Raw genomic sequence first — 22117 nt, 5'->3', positions numbered from 1 at the left:
GGCGCTTCTTCCTGGCTGCTGGAGGCTGTCTAGGACTCCGAGAGAGAAACACCTGCTGCTAGGCAACTGCCCTTCCGGCTCTCAAGGGTGGGCGTGGCCACGAGCTGGGCGGGGCCAAGGCTTCCTCGTCCCAAGTCCCCAGGCCTACGACAGAGTTGCTTTTCAGCCTCATAAACTAACTCTAATTCCACCCGCTGTGGTAAGTGTTAGCTTGAATGGATGAATGACTAACACTGACCAGCTATGGAAAGCACGTGTCTGGCTGCGCTTTCTGAAGTTGCCTCGTTTTGCCAGTAACCATCGCTCAAGGTGAGTTGCAGCCTGAGATTTGTATTACTCATTTGAGGCACAGGGGCCTTACCAGGCCACACAGGAAAGCAGAGTGGATGGGAAACTGTGTTTTCTCTAATTTCTGCTCTGTGTTTAATTGGTTGATTACACATACATACAAATAGACCTATCTTTGTTTTGTTGAAACCTCCCAAATGCTAGGATTGCAGACATGCGACACCACGTGACCATGTTTTAGATTAGTCTATTTCCCTAGTTTCCATTCCTTACTAGTTAACCTGTTTGATTGAGACAAAAATCTAGATTCACCAAACTCTTTTCCTTCGCTCAGCTCTGGGGTTGGGATAAGGACTCAAGGGGGGTCTCTGTCTGTCTGTCTGTCTGTCTGTCTATCTGTCTGTCTCCCTTCCTTCCTACCTCTCTCTTTCTCCCTCTTTCTCCTCCATTGCCCTCCCCTGCAGACCACGGACAGCCCAGGGAGAACCTGGAGGTCCATGGTTGAGAGACCCCATTACAGGGAGGAAGCTGGATCCCTGGGTACAGCCTCAGCAGCCTGCTTTGTTCTGGGAGAGGAAGGAGGGAACATCTGCTCTCCGGTCCTGAGATTCAGGGGTGGTTTTTGTTTTTGTTTTTTTACAGCATTAGCCTAACAAATTACCTTCTTACCTTCTTGTGAGTGCAACACACATTTATAAAAAACCAGCATAGTTGATGTTTTTATACATATTATGAAAAGTACATGCATTAAAAACTCTTTCCCATTAATTCTTCTGCCAACATATGTTACTATTGTGTGTTACTATTAATTCTTTCCACGTGTACAGTCCGCTCTTCTGTGACACATACTGGTTCGTTCACATTGCCAGTAGAATTCTGACTTTTGGAGGGTCACAAAGAATTTCCCCTAGTACAATGTTTCACGATGGCAATGCAAGGCACAACTTCACCTAATAGGAAGAAAAGAATTGATTCTGAGCCAAATACCAGTAACTATGGCCCAGTGGCATGAATTCAGGTTGCCCCAAATATAACATGTTTCAACACAGATTTGTTTTTTTTTATGAACTTTTATAGTCACAAAACAAAAGGAAGTCATAGTGCAAAGCATTTAGCAAATACATGGGTGGGCACAGTGCAGATGCCGGTTATAGCAAGGCAGGGGCAGCTCAGTGACAGGCTTCAAGACATTATCTGATGATATTTTAGCTTTGGGGTTGTGGAAGCTAATGGTCTGTTAATATATCCCAAAGGTTTTACATAATAGCTGAAACGATGTTAGGTCAGTTAGCAATGAATGAATATTAAGGGACTAACAATAACCCAAGATAACCTGGGTTCTGGATCTGAACATTACAACTCTCTACAATCATGAAGTTCAAATCAACCATTCAGCCATGCTGAATCCTTTACATGGGTGTGGCTTTTTCTGGGAACTTCAGTTTACAGCATGGAATAGCCGAAAGTGACTCACAGCACAAATGAGCACAGCAAACTACAGAGAAAGGCAGCACCATACATGACATCAGTGGTCTTCATCCTAGTCAGTATGTCCTCATGCCTTTTAGAAGGACCTAATTGTGCTGGCCTGTTTTACATCAACTTGACACAAGCTATAGTCATCTGCGAGGAGGGAACCTCAATTGAGAAAATTGAGAAAATGTCCAGAGAAGATCAGGTTGTAAGCTGACAAGCCTGTGGGGCATTTTCTTAATTAGTGATTGATGGAGGAGGACCCAGTCTATTGTGGGTGGGGCCATCCCTGGGTTGGTCCTGAGTTCTATAAGACAGCAGGTTGAGCAAACCACAAGGAGCAAGCTAGTAAGCAGCACCCCTCCATGGCCTCTGCATCAGCTCCTGCTTCCAGGTTCCTGTCTTGACTTCCTTCAGTGATGAACAGCAATGTGGAAGTGTAAGCCAAGTAAACCCTTTCCTCCCCAACTTGTTTTTGGTCCTGGTGTTTCATCAGAGTAATAGTGACCCTAACTAAGACACTAATGTTTGGTTTTCCCTAAACTTTGTGCACTTTTAGGAGATAAAATCTATTCCTCACTGGGGTACTATGGATTGGCTTATTAACTTTGTTAAAAGCATTTGTAAGGACTTTCTTCTTGATTTTACTGCTAATCTGTTTTTGTATTTCATCTCCTTGTCTATGTGACTGCCTAATTATATATATATGTGTGTGTGTGTGTGTGTGTGTGTGTGTGTGTGTGTGTGTGTGTGTGTGCTATGGCATGCATGTGTGTTGTGGCATTTGTGTGGAGGTCAGAGGACAACTTGTGGGACTTTCGTCTTTCTATGTGACTTCCAGGGCTTGAACTGAGGTAATCAGCCTTTGTACCAAGAACCTGGATTCACCAAGTCCTCCTTCCTATCAGCCCACTTGGGTTTACTGTTTTTGGTTTTTTGAGACAAGGTCTCTCTATATAACCCTGGCTGTCCTGGAACTTGCTAAGTATATTGGGCTGGCCTCACTACCTTCTGAGTGCTAGCATTAGAAGTATATGCCACCATACCTGGCACTACCTTGGTTTTAGATACAGGCTCTCTCACTGAACCTAGAGTTTACTGATTTTGTTAGACTGGTGTCTTAGTTAGGGTTTTATTGCTGTGAAGAGACCATGATGATGGCAACTCTTATAAAGGAAAATATACATTAAAGTATGTCTTTTAAAATTATTTTCAGTAGATTGGGTTTGTCCTAAAATTCATAGGCCAGTACCTATCCTCCCAGTGAAATTTCTTGATTCTAGCATTTGGCCAATTTTTATTAAAAACAAGCTAACTAACAACAAAAACATCCTTATAAGTGCTTTGACATTGGATACTTTTTTATGTAATTTGAATAAAAAATGTCAACCTAAATCTTGGGTAGTCCTGACAAGTATCAAAGTTACTCTGAAGTAGGCATAAGTTTGAGCACACTATGGGGCTGTCTAGAGGCTTTGATCTATCTTAACATTTTTAGTGTCAGTAGCAACACCGTAAACCGATAGGTTGGACCCAGTTGATATTGTTTCTTTTGGGGGCACTGGGAAATATAGCTCTATTGGTAAAATACTTGGAATGCAAGCCTGAGGAGCAGAGTTCAAGTCTTAGCACCCATATAAAAAAGGTTAGGCATGATGGTGTACACTTAACAATTCTAGCATGGGGAAGATAGAGACAAGAGGATCTGTGTAGACTCTTAACTAAGATGGGAGCCAGACATCTTATTTAGTGAGATTCAGGTCCCTTCCAGTGAGAAACATGAGTATAAATACATACACATGTGTATACACACATGCAAAAACAATATATAAGAATTTAGATCTCGACGGGCGTTGGTGGTGCACGCCTTTAATCCCAGCACTCAGGAGGCAGAGGCAGGCAGATCTCTGTGAGTTCGAGGCCAGCCTGGTCTCCAGAGAAGTGCCAGGATAGGCTCCAAAGCTACACAGAAAAACCCTGTCTTGAAAAACCAAAAAAAAAAAAAAAAAAAAAAAAAAGAATTTAGATCTCAAAGATATAGTTTACACTCATCCCAGCCTAAACCCACCAATCTCATCTGAGAGAAAGGTGCCCCAAAATACAAAGCTCTTTTAGAAGATTTACAGTAGGTCTCTATTGGGACTGGAGCAATGTCTCAGTGGGTAAGAGTGAGTACTGCCCTCACAAGAGGACCCGATTCAGTTCCCAGGCTCCACCTTTAAATGAAGTTTATTTACTCCTTTACAATTTCATACACACATTTAACATGTTTTTATCATGTCCCCTCTCAGCATCTCCCCTCCCCCGTGTCCCTTTTCCTCCCTTCCAATTAGTGTTCCTTGCACATTCATGTCTCTGTTGTTTTACCTACTATATTTAATTACAGTTGCCTACATGCACATGTATGGGAGATTATTTGCTTGATCAAGAAAAATTTACCAGTGGCTCTAAAACTGGGGAGTATGACTCCTTCAAACCCAGCAACCTTTAAGTTCCTGTGGCTCCATGCATCCCTCGAACTCTGTGATGGGATGTCGATAGGCCCAGTCTTATGCAGGCCTTATACAGGTAGCCACTGCTGCTGTGAGTTTATGGCTGCTATGGCTGGAAGCATCCTCCCTGGTTGGCTAGCTTTCATAGTGCCATGTTTAGAAAATAGTATGTCACAGCACCCCTCCCTATCCCCTGGCTCTTATGTTCTTTCCATATCCTCTTCCACAGTATTCCTTGGAGGAAGTGATATAGTTGTCCTGTTTATGGTCAAGCACTCAACAGTTACATATTCTCTTCATCAACTACAAACAAAAACTTCTCTGGCCATTTCAGAGAGTGGTATAAACACTGCAACACAGTTTGGCACCATATTCATTAAGCAAAACAATAATAGGAGGTTCCTGTCTTAGGGTCTAGGACCTCCCTACCTATGGATTTTGACCAGGTTTATTTACCAGACATGAATTCATCTTGTGGAGAGAGCCTCAAATCCAACAATAAAGTGATTGGACACTTCCATGTCAGTCATGCCACTGTGACACCAATGAGCACACTTGCCTGGCAAATTGGTACTGTATGGTTCACAGGGCTCATAGCCAGGTAAGACGGTTAATGCCTTTTCTCCCCCAGTAGACTGTATAGCACATCCCAGTGTGAAAGTTAGCCAGCAGGAAGAACACTTCCAGCTCCTTTTCAGCTTTGTTTATTGGTGTTCTGAGACAAAATCAAGTGGTGTCTTCAGCAATAGGGTCTTATCATCTAGTTCTAGTTGGTAACCAAGAACAATGGCAATGCCTGTATTGTCTGGGGTGGGGGGTGTCATAATAAGGTATCCTACACTTGGCCCTGAGACATTCTGGGAGCAGCATTGTTATATGGTATCTTTAACATTCTTTAAGCATTTTAAAGTTTGTGTTATCTTCTTTTCTTTGATCTATGAGTTTTGAAATTATTAGATTCTGGAATATTCTCAGTCATTTCTCACTCCCTAGTATTTTCCCACATTCTGTCTAATATATCCCTGTGCTGGTTTTTGTTTTGTTTTGTCAACTCCACAGAAACTAGAGTCAGTTGGAAGGGGAAGCCTCACTTGAGGAGTTGCCTCCATCAGATTGGCCTGTGGGCAGGTTCATAGGGATATTTTCTTTATTAATTGATGTTTGCAGGTCTAGCCTACTGTGGGTGGTGTGATCCTGGACAGGTGGTCCTGGATTGTATAAAAATGCAAACTTAGAAAGCCATGAGAGTAAGTCAGTAAGCAGCATCTCTCCATGGTCTGTGTTTCAATTCCTGCCTCCAGGTTCCTCCCTGGAGTTCCTGCTCTCACTTCTCTCAGTGATAGACTGTGGTTGAGTTGTGTAAGCCGAAGAAATCCTTTCCTCCCTAAGTTGCATTTGGCCATGGTCTTTATCACAGTAACAGAAAGCAAACTAGAATGTTTCCCCTTCAAATCTCACATGTACGTCCGAGTTCCTGGTTTTGTCTTCCTTCGACAATGTCTTTAATAATATTAGACACATCTATTTATTGGTTTCCTTGAAGTGCCCATTATCTGAAGCTGCTGTGGTACTGACTCCTATTTGCTTTCTCTGCTGCTCTCCTGTAGTGCACATTATTTCCTAGCTTTGTATTTCTGACTGTGAGCTCATCTGCAATAGGCTGTTTCCCACTGTGGGTGTTTGATGTGTCCAAGGTGGAAAGTGGTTTTATATGTGCTTCTCTGGGTCTTATTGTGTCAGGCCAATTTGGCCTTTTAAAATGATTGTGTAAATTCAGATTTCTCATCCTTACATGGTAAAATTTGTGGTTTTGATTTGTCATGCGTTTCTTTCCCCCTACATCTACCACCTTGAGTAGATGGCAGGCTTTCTTGCCCTTGCCCGGGGCATGGGGGGGCTGATGGGAAGAGTTTTTGTAGTCCTTTCCTCAGGATGAAGACGCCTCTGGGAACTGGTTTTGTGCTGGACATTAAGTAGTTCTTTCATCTTCTATGGGCCTGCACATCCTGTCAAGTCCATGGGTTGGTGTGCTGGATGGGCCAGTGGGGTCTTGGGCTGGTTAGTTTTAAATGTCACTACCTAGAATCACTGGGAAGAGAGTCTCAGTTGAAGAATTATATAAATCAGGCCAGCCTGTCTCATCCTCAGAATTGTCTTGACTGTTTATTGATGGGAAGACCCATCTGAATGTGAGTGACACTGTTTCATGGGCTGCGTCCTGAACTGTGAGAAGAAAGTCAGCAGAGCATCCACAATGCACAGCAGCGGGTCATATGCTGCTTCTCTCTCTGCTCCTCGATGCAGATATGGTGCTGGAAGTTCTGGCCTCCTGACTTCTCGGCAATACTAGGCTGCAGCCTGGAACTATAAGCCAAATAAAGCCTTCTCTCCTGTATGTTGCTCTTGGACAGGGTATTGGACAAGTGTGCCTCTTGGATAGACCTTACATGTGTAAACTTGTAACTCCTGCTAATCATGGGCATCCTTCTTTCTAAAATGTGAGTACTTATTTTTTTCTTTCTTTTTGAGACAGGTTCTGGCTGTCCTGGAACTTGTTTTGTTGACCAGGGTGGCCTAGAACTCATAGAGATCTCGTTACTTCTGCTTCCCAAGTGGTGGATTTTTTTTTTTTTTTTTTTTTTTTTTTTTTGCTTTCTGAATGCCAGTATATAGCTTAAATGTTTCCCCTTTAAGTATATGTTTTTATAGTTGGAGGAGCCCTTCTGCATCAACTCAGCCTGCCATATCACCACTTTTTAATTAGAAATAGAGAACATAGATACAGCTCTGGGGCCTATGACGTAAGGGACAGAGGTAGGAACAGGAATCCCTTCAAGAGATGGAAGGAACACATGATAGGAGTGGAACCAAGAGAGGGTTTAGAAAGGTCTTTGTGTCTGGTGTGAGGCCAGCTCCTCCCAGGAGCAACACTGTGCTTGCCCTTCATATGTTAAGGGATTTTGAAAGAGAAATTTAGATGTATATCTGAAGTGAACAGAGTGAACTGACAAAGGGGAATGGCCACTGGTGTTTTCCGCTAAGGAGACTTCTCCAGAATAATATGGAAACTTCTCATTGCTCTTGTGCCATTCAGAGGGATTCTACATGCCTTCTTCTCTGGATACAGCATCCATCCAATGGAAAGGAGGCATAATTTTATGCTTTCTATTCTCCGTGTTGTCTGATTTTTTCACATCTAGTTGTCTGGAAGCCGTCTGCCATATGTATGGTAGATAAGAACAAATCACATTACTTTCATCCTCTTCTCTATCCTGGAATATTCTAAGCCATTGTTTCATTGAAAAGTGGCTTTTCCACATCCTGACTCTCTAACAGGCGTCCTCCAGTGTTCCGCTGGGAAAGCTCTGGGATTCCCATTTGGAAGACTCTCCATTCTGGCACTATGGATTGCTCACTTGTGGAGAGGGTCTTGCAGCCTGGACCAGTATGACCATGTGTTTGTGAGCCTGTAACAAGAATGCTAATTTTTTTATTTTTCCCTCTATTTTCAAATAGTGGCCATTTCATATCATCTTGTCTTAAACCCCAGAGGTAATTAGTGTTGACCTCAACATTCCCACATTACAGGTAAGGATTCTATGGTCTTCAAAGGTGATAAGACTCCCCAGGACTTATAACAAGTTTGGAGTACCACTGGGCTTGTTAGCCAAGCATCTGGCCTCTGAGCCTGGAGTTTTATCTCTACACACATTTGGCTTACAGAGAGTACCCATCTCTACACTGAGTTCCTGTCAGTCAATCAAAATGTCACATGAAACCTAGGCTTCTGCTTAATCACAATATGGCCTGCCATATACACTTGCAGACACTTAGTTTCCTACTTCCTTTTCTTTAATGGCCCAGTATCTCATATTTTTAGATGCACAATCACCTTCTGCTGCCCAGGTTGGCTTCAAACTCCTGACTTCAGGTGCTGTTCCAGCCTCAACCTCAGACTCTGATGCTGGCAGAGTCTAGATACAGGCCACTGAGCTGTGACTTTATTTATCATCTGTCAGTAGAAACAATGACATCATCATCATTCTTGGCATTGCATTTTATTGAATACAGACTTACAGTCCTTAAATATCTTGAATAGAATACTTTCAATATACTGTTCTTTATTCATACATGTATTTCTTTAAAGCACAGAACTATAAATTAAAATGTACATATTGCCATAAATCTAGAGCTATATTATAAAAATAGAACCCAAATATCAACTTCATATATAATCTGGCAATTCAGCAGTATGATAAGGTGGCCATACTTACGATGCATCACTGCTTCAAGCATCTATCTCATTTTCCATCTCTTTAGGAACACATGGAACAGTCTCCTTTCCCAGGGTCCCCACAGAGCAGCCTGTGGCCATGGCTCAGTGTTGCCTTTGCATAAAGATGAGTGTGGCTCCTTTGTTCTTAGAGGGGGAAGGCCAGCTTCCAGTCTCTTCCTAAGGGAGAAGGTGCTCCCTCCAGCCAAGGGTCTGCCACTCATGAGTCTTGACACACGCACAGTGCATGGTTTGATATATCCAATAAATACAGTGAATTCCTTTTCAGATAGAGAATTGCAAGTATAGGCTTGGTTCTTCCAGATCATTGTAAACAGTTTAAAAGAAAATCACTCAAACAATGTCTGTTGAACAGTGTCATCCCAAAGGGGACACCACTGCTCAGCTATCATGCATCCCTTCTCCTACAACCCAAGCTTTAGTCTTCACAGCCTTGCCCAGAGACTTAGTTCTCTCCATTATCAAATGGAGAAAATTGGTTTGTTTTTTTTTTTTTTTCTCTTTCTTTCTGAATATCTGGATGAGATCATCTGAACTCAGGGAAGACTGCTGTGGAAGATGAAAGACATGTCTTTGGGGGTGTGGGCCACTGTATTTTAATTGAACTTGGGCTATATGAGTGTATGTGAGTGTTTCTCCTCCCTGTGAGGAGGGACAGTGGCAGGCAATGATGCAGAGCTAGCCTCTGCCTTCATGACTTATTTGGGTCCATAACATGTGAGGAGACGATTCATCCTCTCATTAGGCAGAACTATCATGTGCGCCACTGGGTGCTGCTGGGAAAGAAGCATAAATGTTCAGTTCTTGAAGATCCTAGAGGAGGGTCCCAGCCTACCCAGGCTCTTCCAAGCTGGGCTAGTCTCCGTTCCAGTTGTAAAGGCCAGAGGCTACCTTGATAAATAATGAAGGACTCTTTCTCCTAACATGCCAGCTTTGTGTGATGCCTCCCCACACAGTCTGTGGGTTGGGCCCACGGGGATAGGGGAGCAACAAAAAGCTGGGGTGGGGATGGAAGCAGGGCTTGGTAGGGTCTGGCTCCTGCAAGAGGTTGGGCTAGTGGCAGGAGTCAAGATTGTTTGCCCTGCTTGGGCCTTTAGCTTTTTCCTTTGTTGCTGGTTGCTTGCCCTCAGCAGGCTGCCACACACTGCAGAGATCTCTCATCTCAACAAGGCTGGCTCCCACAGCTTCCGAAAACTCCACAGAAGAGGTTTCTTTGCAGCTGTGAAAGCTGGAGATGCAGAAGATGATGGCTTCAGGCTGCGGGTTGTAGCAGGCCCCATACCCATTGGGGACCACAGGACCATAACAGCAGAACATCTCCATGGTTGTGGGCACCTGGAGAAGAGCATAGGTCAGAAGCAACCTATTCTGACATTCAGCCTGGGACCTGCTAGAATGTGGTAGGTGAATTCTAAGACCTCCATGGCATTTGTTTCCCCAACTGCTCCTTACCCTGGATTTGACCAGATTGAATTTTGTTGGCATGAATGAATGGACATATGAAGATGAACCCATCAAGGCGCATGGTGTCGAGGGAGAGAGACCCCAACCCACTCCCTATTGTGTAATTAGCTCTGCTTGTGGAGCTGGAAGCTCCCAGGGCGACCTGCTGCTCTGGCTTGAGCCAAGACTTTCCTTCATCTAGGGGCCATTTGAGGCACTGTGGCAATCAGGCTAATTTACTAAACGGCACCCTGGTGGCACCCAACCATTAGATGGCTTCCCACAGGGAGTAATTTATGAACTGGAGGAAATCTGGCCCATCTTCTCTGTTGATTTCCCCCAGATCCTTAATTACTGTCAGTACCGCCTGGCTGGTCTGATTTCCTCCCCAAGGCCCACCCATGCACAATTACTCAGCACCGGGCACCTCCAAGCCTGCTGTCACCTGGAATTTTAGTTAATCGTCTAAGATGTTTTGAATTCAGAGGGCTGAGGCTTCTCAATCCAGATCACAAAAGGAGAAAGTGTGTCTCTAAAAGCTCGAACCATAAATGCCACTTTCCATTGGGAAAGGGCTAAATGACTCACACCGCAAACTCATTTTATCTGCCAGTTTAGGGATAAGTAGAAAGGATTGTTGGGCCAGTGTAGTGTGGGCCAGGGTCTGTTTTCAATCCACAGGTTTCTGGTGCTGTATTCTCGGGCCTTCTGAAACGACACTGGCCATTTTAATGGGGCAGAACAAGCCATTAGTCTTGCTAATAGAGTCACAGCCATTGTCAGATAAATTTGCCGTGCAATGGCTGGAGGCCATAAAACCATTCCAGAGCACTCTATGCCCATGGATGGTTTCCTGAAGAATTTATGTTGTAGAATTCTAGTCCCATTTATTCATGTCTGCGAGCTCACTGCTGTAATGACAAAATTAAATTACTGAGTGGGCTTTTATCCTCAAATGTAGCTTTGTCGGCCCCCTTTGCTGCCCACGTCCAGTGGTTTGCAGAGAAGGTAACTTTCAGGAGGCCAGTGTGTTCAGGTGTGTCCTCTCCTCCCCTACAGCTTCCCGCTAATGAATGGCATTCTGTCTCTGTGGCTGTGGTCCTTTAACATAATCAGCATATGTACAGCACCAGGTCGGAAATGTTGGGCTGACAATTGATTTTCTGCCACTGGTGGCCTGGCCATTCATTATCATAATCCTCATGACCTAATTGGGGAACCTCCAACCAGGCCTGCCAGGCTTTGGATCCTAGGGTCCTTCCTCTACAGGGGAACACAAGTCACATGCAGCAGATGACAAGACAGCACACATGATACTTAGAACCCCCAGGTGGATGTGTTCTCAGCCTGCCTACCTCAGCTAAGGGAGCCTGTTGTCATTCCTACTTGGAAGCTAAGAGAATATCAGTTCCCTGAACATTTAGATCATTCTACTAAAGGTGAGAAAACTCTTACGAATCAGACAGAGCCTGGGGCTGGAGAGATGACTCAGTGGTTAAAAGAGCTTGTAGCTCTTCCAGAGGACCCAAGTTAAATTCCCAGCACTCATATCAGCTAGCCCACAACTGCCTGTAACTCTAGCTCCTTCTTGTAGCCTGGAGGGCACTGGCAGACACAGGGCACACACTCACAGAGGCATACCCACATACATAGAAACACACGTAAGGTGGTGGGGCTGAGTGAGGAAGATATTGTCGACTTCAGTGTCTGATGGCACAGTCGGAAGGATATGGTTGACAACAATAACTTACATATTTCAAAGTAGCTAGTAGAAAGGATTTTGAATGTTCTCTACATGACTAAGTTGATCGATATGCCAATTAGGCTGATCTGACTGCTACCCATTACATGCAGATAATTCAGCATACACTGTACCCTTTAAGTATGTATAATTATTTTTGCATAATTAACAAATATTAATATATGCAAATATATTCGTGTGAGAGAGTATCTGTGTTTTAAAAAGCAGAGACAAAGATAGATTCCAGGTCATTAGTGTCTTCAGAAACTCCTTGATTCTACTATGAAGCCCTGGCCACATACACAGAGCCTGTACCTGGCTGGTGGAGAGGACAAACCGGTTGCTCATCAGGTATGTTTCATCCATGAACATCTCAGGTGGCTCCTTGCACAGGTCCCGGGCCAGCTCCCTCAGTGCCAGCAGGTGGTTGTCAATGGCCATGCCGGTTATAGCCTGAGGGCAGGAACACAGAAGACAATGAGACTTGCACTCCTCTATACCTTCTCTCCCCATGTCTTGTCTCTATAAGACTCCAGCAGTCACAGTCCTTGCTTAAACTTTTCTGGATAGACAGCCTATGTGAGCATCTGCTCAGGCTGACTGCTTTACCATGCAATCTCTGTTCCTGGGCTCCTGCACACTGCTACACACACAAGCTGTGTCCAGAGAAGGCTGAGATCTACCTTAAGAATGTCTGGATGAAAGGTAGGTGAGACCATCACCAGTACACTGCAGCACCGGCATGCTACTCTAACAAAAGAGTGGGTGAGCCCATCTATCCCAGCACCAACCTGCTCTGGCCAAGGAAAGAATGTGTGGGAGAAGGCTGGCTTATGTGTTGGGTCCAGGCATAGGACTAGTCATAGTCAGGGCTAGAATCACACCATAACTAATTCTTTGCCCTCGAGCACAAATCTGGACAGGGTTCATCACCCAGATGGGGCAATGTGTGAACTCTCTTAAGTTCTATTCATAATCTCAGAAATTAAGTCAGGAAGTAGACTGCTGATCTAAAGCACTGCTGATGTTAAAGGTGAAAGTGCTAGCTGGATGATATGGAGTTTCTCTCTCTCTCTCTCTCTCTCTCTCTCTCTCTCTCTCTCTCTCTCTCTGAGATATATATATCTCAGAGAGAGGGGTATATATATATATATACCCCCTCTGGTTTTTCAAGACAGGGTTTCTCTGTGTAGTCTTAGCTGTCCTGGAACTCAGAGATCTACCTGCCTCTGCCTCCTAGTGCAGGAATTAAAGGTGGTACCACTACTTCCCAGTTCTCTCTCTCTCTCTCTCTCTCTCTCTCTCTCTCTCTCTCTCTCTCTCATCATAAAGATAGTTAAACTCTTCTCAGTCTCAGTGGATGGGTGGAAGAAGGAAAAATTCAGGATGGCCGGTGGAGAGGCCTCAGGGACTGGAAGTGGGGCCAGGGCATTGTTCTAGGTCTCCCCACCTTGAGTCAGGGTGGATAGAATCTACACTCTTTTCTTTGCATTTTGTTTGTGATTATGTGTTAATTTGGGCAATTGAGGAAGTGGCGGGGAGACTGGGGGACTGCTCCTAGCCTGTAGCAGTTAATTACCACCAGAGTTTCCTATGTTTGGTGGCCATTTAGCTATTGTGGAAGGAAACTGCCCTTTCCCAGTGAACTTTGCTTGGGTTTACAAGGCACGTATTCGCATCTGACAGCTCCTCTCCTTCAGTCGAGAACAAATACATAAAGATGATGCAGAGGCTCTGGTCTCTCTGAAGGCATCTAATTATAGTCTGAAAGACAAGTTATAAAACTTCAGCTAACTTTATTCCTAATTAATTTATTTATGTAAGGTGATATTGCAAATGGAATTGAGGGCCTCAAATATGCTAAACAAGTGCTGTACCGCAGAGCTATAGCCAGGTCCCATAGTTTGGTTTTTATATGTCCTGTTGGGACACAGAAGAAGTACTGCAATAGTAGACACTCTTCGTTTCTCTGGTGACTTCTATCTTTTCATTTGTGAAGGTCCACAGAGGGAAATGTTCTGTAAAGCAACCTGCCCATTCTGCTCTTGTCAATTAAATGTGCCGAGAGGAACTAAATAAACAGTTGTTTAGAGTGGTGAGTAGCAATGAGTACAAGGACTCCTGGTTTAGCCCTCCATCGAGGACCTGGAGGAGCTACTGTACGCCTGATGCTGCTACCATGGAAGGTAGAAGGGCAGAATAGGGTAGGGTAGTCACCATTATGTGAGCTGCATGTAGCTATAAACTGAAATAAAGCCTGGGAAGGAGGAGTGTTGAGAGATAGGAGAGTAGAGGGGGCCTGGGCCATCATGCCTTCCCATGGGCAGGGACAGGAATGTCCTTTCCTTCTATCTCTACCAAATACACTTGTGCTTCAGGAGGCTGTCTTATTTCCAGTGCCATTCTCCTGTTCTCATGGCTGCCTGAGTACTAGTGCTACAGGCCAACTGCCCTCTTATCTCTCTTCTCTCTACTGAGCACTCCTGATTCAGTTACTTTTGTCTGATTCCTACCCTTCAGGGATAAGGCTTTTCATCCGCCCCTTCCGATATTATGTTTATTGTTCTGAATTCATGTTTAAGAATACAGAGACTACATTTTCCAGACTTACTTATAAACTTCATGGTATAAGAAAACAGTTGGAGCCGGGCGTTGGTGGCGCACACCTTTAATCCCAGCACTTGGGAGGCAGAGGCAGGTGGATCTCTGTGAGTTCGAGGCCAGCCTGGTCTCCAAAGCGAGTGTCAGGATAGGCTCCAAAGCTACACAGAGAAACCCTGTCTCGAAAAAACCAAAAAAAAAAAAAAAAAAAAAAAAAAAGAAGAAGAAAAGAAAAGAAAAGAAAAAGTTGGGTGGTGGCGGCACACATCTTTAATGCCAACACTTGGAAGGCAGAGGCAGGCTGATCCAGCCTGTTCTACAAAAGAAAGTTCCAGGACAGCCAGGGCTGTACAGAGAAATGCTGTCTCAAACAAACAAACAAACAAACAAACAAACAAAAGAAATAAAACATTAGCTTCTGCTTACTCTACCTACTTCTACTGCTCAGTCTTTCCAATAGAGTCCTAGTTCAACTCTGTTGTTTTCGAAGCAGATAATGCTTAGATGATGTCATTATAAAAACATTCACAGCTGGGTCTTGTAGCATACTGTTAGATTAGAACCCAGAGCCCATTACGTATTAGGCAAGTGCTCTATCAATTTAGTTATGTTCCCAGACATAGATTTCCTTTCTTGTTAAGTTTTTGTTCTCCCTTTAATTGATAATCATTAAATTGTTTTTTCTTTTTCTGTATCTGCTTCTAGTTAGTTCTTAAATGCAGGCATCAATTCATTTCTCCACTCACTATCCCTCCTTAATGTACTAATTGCTCTCTAGAGCTATTAAGTAGCTTTGACTTCTTGTCTCTTTTTAGTATCATCCTGGGGAATCCTTCTACTTCATTTTCATTTGTATGTGTTAAATCTTCTGGTTTTATTAGCTTTTATGTTTGATTCTATCACTTTGGAGACATGCAGCCTTTAGCAGTTTTGTAGGAAAGATTATTTAGTAAGTAAAAAAAAAAAAACATAAATTCTGTCTAAAATGTCTTCATTCTGCCTACAAATCTGATGACAGTTTAGCTAGGTATGGAAAGTGTGTTGAGATAGTTTTTCCTTCGAATCTGAAGGCATTGCTCCACTGTCATCTACCTTCTGATGAGGCAGGCAGTTGAGAAATCAATCACTTCTTTGACTTTTTTTCTTTTCCTGAGAAACTTAGGATCTTCTCTTTGTAGTGACATGAAATTTCTTTGGTATGAGAATTTTCTATTACGTAAGATATTTGGTGATTGGTGAATTCCCTCAATGTAGATACATTTTCTACAGTTCTAAAGAATTTTTATTTTTTTTAGTGCTGATGGTAGTACCCAGGGCTTTATGCCTGCTAGACAAGCTGTCTGCCACTGGACTCATCCTTTGACATTTTCCCTAATTACTTTGTTGATGATCCCTCTACTCTCTGTTTCTGAACAACTTTTATTTGGCACACTGCTCACCCTAACTAAGCTGCCCCATCTTTCTTGTATTTCACCCATTTTTTTTGTTTGTGTTTAAAGCAGGTTGCCTCATATTGTCTTCCAATATTTCCACTGAAATTTTCTATTATATTCTACTCTAAACTATCTTTATTTCTTGATAGTATTTTTTAGGGTTTCCTGTTCTTATTTAAGAAGAAGAAATTTTGAAAATTCACATCTTGAAAGTTACTAGTCAATGAAATACATTAAGGGGCTGTGCTTTTAATAAGGGTTAGATCATTGGGGCTCTGTCCATGTTAAGGCTCCTATGAAAGAGACTTCACAGAGCTTCCAGCCTTTTGGCTTCTGCCTTTGCCACATGAACATAACACATTCTTCCACTCTGGAAGATGCAGTAGCAGGCACCATCTTGGAAGAAGGGGCCAACAACCACACCTGCTGACCTGTGATCTTGGACTCCCAGATTCCAGAAGTGTGGGAAATCATGGTTCTTTGTAAATTACCCAGTACAAGGGCCAAACAGAAAAAAAACCCATCAACCAACCTCTTCTTTTCACACACCCCTACTTTTGGTGCATCCCTGGTCTCTGAGCTACCTCAAGGTGCTACAATGCAGTTGGATGGTTTTTCTGCTTCTTTGCTTGTGCCCTTAGCTAGTTGCTGTATATTCTACTTTCCAACTCGTAATTCTTTGCTATCACTATTCTCCAATTCTCTTTCCTATGTGTATGGCTTAAAATGCCTCTGAGTGTTCTGGAGAATTTCAGAGTGGGGACATTCAACTCTTATGTTCAGCATGCCACATTGAATCAGAAGTGTTCCTTTTCATCCTTGGACCCTGTCCAGCCACAGTCTCTATACCAGCTTTCTCCAGAATCACCGTCTCTACACCAGCTTTCTCCAGAGTCGTGGTCTCTACACCAGCTTTCTCCAGTGTCACACAGTATCTACACCAGCTTTCTTCAGTGTCACAGTCTCTACACCAGCTTTCTCCAGAATCACAGTATCTCCATCAGCTTTCTCCAGAATCACAGTATCTCCATCAGCTTTCTCCAGAGTCACAGTGTCTACACCAACTTTCTCCAGAGTCAGTCTCTACACCAGCTTTCTCCAGAATCACAGTCTCTACACCAGCTTTCTCCAGGGTCACAGTCTCTACACCAGCTTTCTCCAGTGTCAGTCTCTACACCAGCTTTCCCAGAGTCATGGTCTCTACACCAGCTTTCTCCAGTGCCACACAGTATCTACACCAGCTTTCTTCAGTGTCACAGTGTCTACACCAGCTTTCTTCAGTGTCACACAGTCTATACACCAGATTTCTCCGGTATCACGAAGTTTCTGCTTGCTAAGCCACTCCTACACTGCAACTTGTCCTTCTTTTACCCAACACTGGTGTAACAGACAATCCAGCTCTTCTGCTGCTCAGTCCTTTGCAAGCTGCACACACCGAGCTACTCTTGTCATCAGATGTTTCGTATTCACAAGACGCTTGCCTTTACAACATGTTGCTCTCTCCTGGCCTTCCTTCCCTGTTTTGTTTGAGACAGGGTTTCTCAGTGTTTCTCAGGGTTTCTCTAGTCCTGGCTGTCCTGGAACTCACTCTGTAGACCAGGCTTGCCTTGAACTCACAGAGATCTACGTGCCTCTGCCTCTGAGTACTGGGATTAGAGGTGTGCACCACCAACTGGGGCTTCCTTCCCTTTCTTAGTCCTTCCCATCTCACATTAAGGACTGGTTAATTCATCTCAGCTTTTCAAAGGAGAGAAGACATCATGCTCCTCCACATTCTCTGTAATTTCTTAGGACTCTCTTAATGTGGGTTTGATATAACCTTGAAGAACCTCCACCCCAACTCCATGTTAAACTCCTTACTGACAGTGCTTAGGGATAATGTTTCCCATATGCAGCACTTTGCCTAGCATGAAGCAGGAAAAAGAGTAATTCATGGATTAAAGTTGGGGTGGGGCTTGCTGGAGTTTGGATCTGACGTGTTTTCAAAGGCTCATGCATTGAAGACTTGGCACCACTGGCAAGCTCTGGAGCTTTAAGAGCTGGAGTCCAGTAGACAGTCTTTTTATAGTGTGGTCATGCCCTTGAAGGGGATTGTGGAACCCCAGCCCCCCTTTCTTTCCTTTTTACTTTGTCACAGAGGGGATTGGTTTTGATTCATCATGGGCCCTACCATGATGTACAGCTTTTCTACAGGTCCAAAAGCCCTGGAAGCCACCAAACATGGACTGATGCCTCTGAAGGGGTGAGCCAAGATAACCTTTCTGGGCTCACTGGCTGACTGTCTCAGCTATTTTGCTAGAGTAATGGAAAGCAGGCTTTTGTTTTTGTTGTTGTTGTTGTTGTTTGTTTGTTTTTTTGTTGTTTTTGTTTTTTTGAGACAGGGTTTCTCTGTAGCTTTGGAGCTTGTCCTGGAACTCACTCTGTAGACCAGGCTGGCCTCATACTCACAGAGATCTACCTTCCTCTGCCTCATGAGTGCTGGGACTAAAGGTATGTGCCACCATTGCCCAGCAAAAGTGAGCTTTTTGAGACAAGAGTCTTACTCATATACCAGACTCAACTTAAACTTGTGACCCTCCTGCCTCAGGCTCCTGAGTACTTGGAGCACAGGCTAATACAGTACTTAAACAGAACAACATAGCTATTAAGAGGAATCAGGGACCAAGTTAGAGGAAAGTCTACACTGGTGAGTTCTAAAACCCAGAAATACGTTATATTTGCTTTCAAGTACATAGAGAAAAAATTCATCAATCCCTCTCATAGATTTTTGTCATCCTTCTGGTTGTTTTTGAGTGATCTGTAATTAAGATATTGATCACTAGCTCAAGGTCCCCATTGTTTGCATGAAAATAATGGCTTTGCAATATTGAAAAATAAATTATTCCCTCAAACTAGAGAAATGGTCCCCACACAATTTTGATTTCACTACTAATTTTCAACAAAGACCTTCAGTTCACAAGCAGCATAAATGAACATATAGCAATCAAGAGGGAAGCACAGCCCTGGGTAATAATAAATTCCGACTCCTATCCAGTGTGCCAGGGATCAAGCTACCAGTATTCATCAGGCTGCCCGACCCCACCCCAATTTGATAGTTCTTGTAAACTGTAAAGTACCACACATATTGTGAACTATTATTGCCATTATGGTTATGGACACAGATTCCAAACACCACTTACTATTCTCTGGTGGAACCTGGGGAGGACAGGAATGATGTACTGCCCATGTTGTAGAAATGAGAAAAAGTCCCATCCAGTGGTAGAAGCCTGTCATCAATCCCAGCCACTTGAGAGACTGAAGTAAGAGGGTCCCACATTAAAGGCCAACCTGAGCTAAAAGTGAATTCAAGGCTAGCCTGGGTAATATAATGAAACAGTCTCAAAATGAAAAATAAATAAAAAATAAAGGGGGGGAGACTTGGCATACAGCTTAGTGCTGTAGCACTTGCTTAGCGTGTGTAAGACCTCACATTCAATCACTGAGCAGTTGGTGTTGGGGAGGCGCCACCACTCACCATGACTGTGTACTCAGTCTGGGCTTGGATGGCTGACTTTAGCAACTGCAGTTTCTCAAAAGCCTGTGAACAAAGGAGAGAGGATATAAGGGCAGTCGGAGCCAGAGTCATGTCATGGACCAAAGTGTACAGGCAGCCATAGCAGCCTCACTGGCCTCCTTGTGGCTCCTTAAGGCAGAGCAGGGTTTACCAGCATGGCAGCCTTGTGGTCAGTCATGGCTTGCACAAAAGCCAGAGCCTCTGGAGTGGCAGATCTGATGTTGTCCACCCGACCTTCCTGGAACCGGCGAATGGATGCGCTCTCATAGGTGGGCACCAGTTTCCTATAAAGCCTAAACAAGATAAAAGATGGATGGCAAACAGTAATTTGTTCTCAGGGAGTCATAAATACTGAAAGAAAAATAGCCCCGGCAGGCTTTATTTTCATAGCTCTGACATGACGTGGCATAGTATTTCATTTTAATGTTAATAGAATTCTAGAGGAGAATTCCAAAGATGGATGCTGGCAAGTCTTTGATGTGAAGAACCATGTACACTTTTATACACTGGGGACACCATGTTGATATAAAATGAAGAGGTGACTGGTTGCTTTTGAAAAACAAAACACCACTAATCTATAGGGCAACCTGGAATTTTCTGTGAGACCTAATGAGTGTTGATTAATACCACAGCATCAGATGAAAGTGCAATTCATAATGCAAAGCATTCAGGGAAACCTGCTTTATTTTAAATGGTTCAGCCATGACTGCTCGTCAAAGCAGGTGAGTATGGTGAGTGGTGAGTGGTGAATGTGGACAGATGTCCAGGCCCACAAGCATGTCAAAGTGTATCTCATGGGAAAAAATGTGTATGAAACCCCACATATTATTTTAGTTCCCTGGCCATTATAACAGAGCTCATGCTGGCTATAAGGGCTACAAAGCCTTTCTCCCTGTACATGGAAACCAGGTGAATACCTCTAGGCTTGCATCCCTGACCAGAAGAGTTTTCACTTCCCATCAGCCAGTAATGTTCATGGAGTTGATGATAAGGAAGAAGAAAAGACTGAGTTCAGATCAATGAAAGCCCAGTGTCACATAACAAGTTGTAGCCCTGTGTCTTACTACCTTTATAGGGGTGAGTTCCTGGAGGGACAATTCAATATGATAGAGAACTGGGTGACAACAGCCCAAGATGCTTGCTTCTGTTAAGAGAGTATCTCCAGACAGTTCTCTGAAAGGGGACACTCTTAGCTGTGAATCCACTCTCTCACCCGTCAGTTGGAGGTGATGGGTGAGAGAGTGGATTCATAGCTAAGGCAAAGATCTGGAGGCCAAAGAATTTACAGGAGGGTTGAAAAGCACAAGGGCGGGCCTCAGGAGTACCAGAAAGTTAAGTGTTAGTCTTGTTTGCATATGCCCAAGCCTGCTCTTCATGAATACAGGATTATAGGGGATACAAATACAAGCAGCAATCTGTGGAACCTATGCTGCAGCGGCCAAGCAAAGGTTGTTGGTAGTTTCAGAGGGGCCAGTGGTGGTGGTAGGTAGGACAAACAGCAGGCTTGACAGACATCTGGAGAATGTCTGGGGACATCTGGGGTATGTGGGTACAATAAAGGAACAGATCAATAAGGAACCTCAAGTCTTTGATTAGATTAACTTGGGGGGAGGGGTGGGTGTCATTGCTTCCATGCCTTGAACAAGGCTGGGAAGACCAGGGAGGTAGGGGTCACACCACAGGGACTCAGATGTGTGGAGGAAATCAGGAGGAGGACAGTCTCTTCCTAACCCACCCGATTCTCCTTAGCTTCTACATGGCAGCCCCTTTGAGTCCCAGTTCAGGCAGTCCACCAGTTATGACACCGTCCTTTTTCTGGAGTTTGGCTCTGATTTGAAGCCTAGTTCAGATGGCAACATCTCTGTGCATCTCCAGCCCTCTGCCCTGACCCTGAAAGCCACACCTCCCTTTAGGATGCTTCTAGACTCTAACGCATCCAATTCGACAGTTGACCTAGGCACAGGCTCATCTTGCCTTCACCCACCTGTAGAAGGCCAGCTGGAGAGCCACCTGAATGAAGGCATCAGGGCTGCATTTCTGCTTCTTAATAAATGTTTTCCCATAGTTGTCAAACTTATAAACAATGAAATCCAGGTTCTTTACTATTCTGTGGAAGAAAAAGAAGATATTTTGCATGTAAGATAGGATATCTATACCGTAGAGCCCACCCAAGCTTTCTGATCCTGGTCCATGTGCTAGTGGTACAGAAGGTGAGTGCACAGCCCTTATCATCCAGAAATACCCTAGGGTATCAGAGGCCTACCTTCATCCATGCAAGTGGCAAAAGGCACACTGAACTCATGCCTTTCTGTAAGACCTCTCCCAAAGGGGCCCTTCTACAGAGAGGTGGGCTGGGCTGCAGCAGTGAGGTGGGAGGAGCATGGAAATGAGACATTTGCATGGGCAGGGTGAGCCTCACCCAGTCTCCTAAATCCTGACTGCCTACAATGCAAGCCTGAAAGAGACCATTTATGTGGTCTGTGTAGGAATGGGTCCAATGTCCCTGTGGATTCTCAGCTGTCCTAACAGTTAATTTCTCAGCCAGCTGTCGCTCATGCTCATCTCTACTTGCTATGGGGCAGAAGGACTTGGGATCTGACTGACTGGTGGCTCCAGTGAGGGCTGGGGTTTTGCTCATCTATTGCCTTACTTGTAACAGAAATTCCATTGTATCCAGTGACTGCTGATAGGTCTCCCAGGACATGCCCCTCATCCTCAGAGTGTCAGGAAGCTTCCCCGTGTCTACACAGAAATGCCTGTGCCACTCCCATATTGACCAGTGTTCCTTTATGACTGTCA

General features: G+C 44.0%; 1 protein-coding gene across 1 annotated transcript in view; it reads right to left on the bottom strand.

Annotated features, from left to right (window-relative positions):
• Positions 1-9600: 9600 nt before the first annotated feature.
• The window catches only part of Chat (choline O-acetyltransferase), a 50953-nt gene continuing 38436 nt past the window's right edge, over positions 9601-22117 (bottom strand). The window contains exons 10-14 of the mRNA XM_027389340.2: positions 21303-21425; positions 19470-19611; positions 19280-19342; positions 12047-12184; positions 9601-9882 (exon numbers count right to left, since the gene is read on the bottom strand). Coding sequence (XP_027245141.1) covers positions 9601-9882; positions 12047-12184; positions 19280-19342; positions 19470-19611; positions 21303-21425 — 748 coding nt within the window. The remainder of the gene's footprint in view (positions 9883-12046; positions 12185-19279; positions 19343-19469; positions 19612-21302; positions 21426-22117) is intronic.

Source organism: Cricetulus griseus, assembly GCF_003668045.3.
Source record: "Cricetulus griseus strain 17A/GY chromosome 1 unlocalized genomic scaffold, alternate assembly CriGri-PICRH-1.0 chr1_1, whole genome shotgun sequence".
In the NCBI taxonomy this organism is placed as follows: Eukaryota; Metazoa; Chordata; class Mammalia; order Rodentia; family Cricetidae; genus Cricetulus; species Cricetulus griseus.
This window is presented reverse-complemented; position numbering and strand designations above follow the sequence as displayed.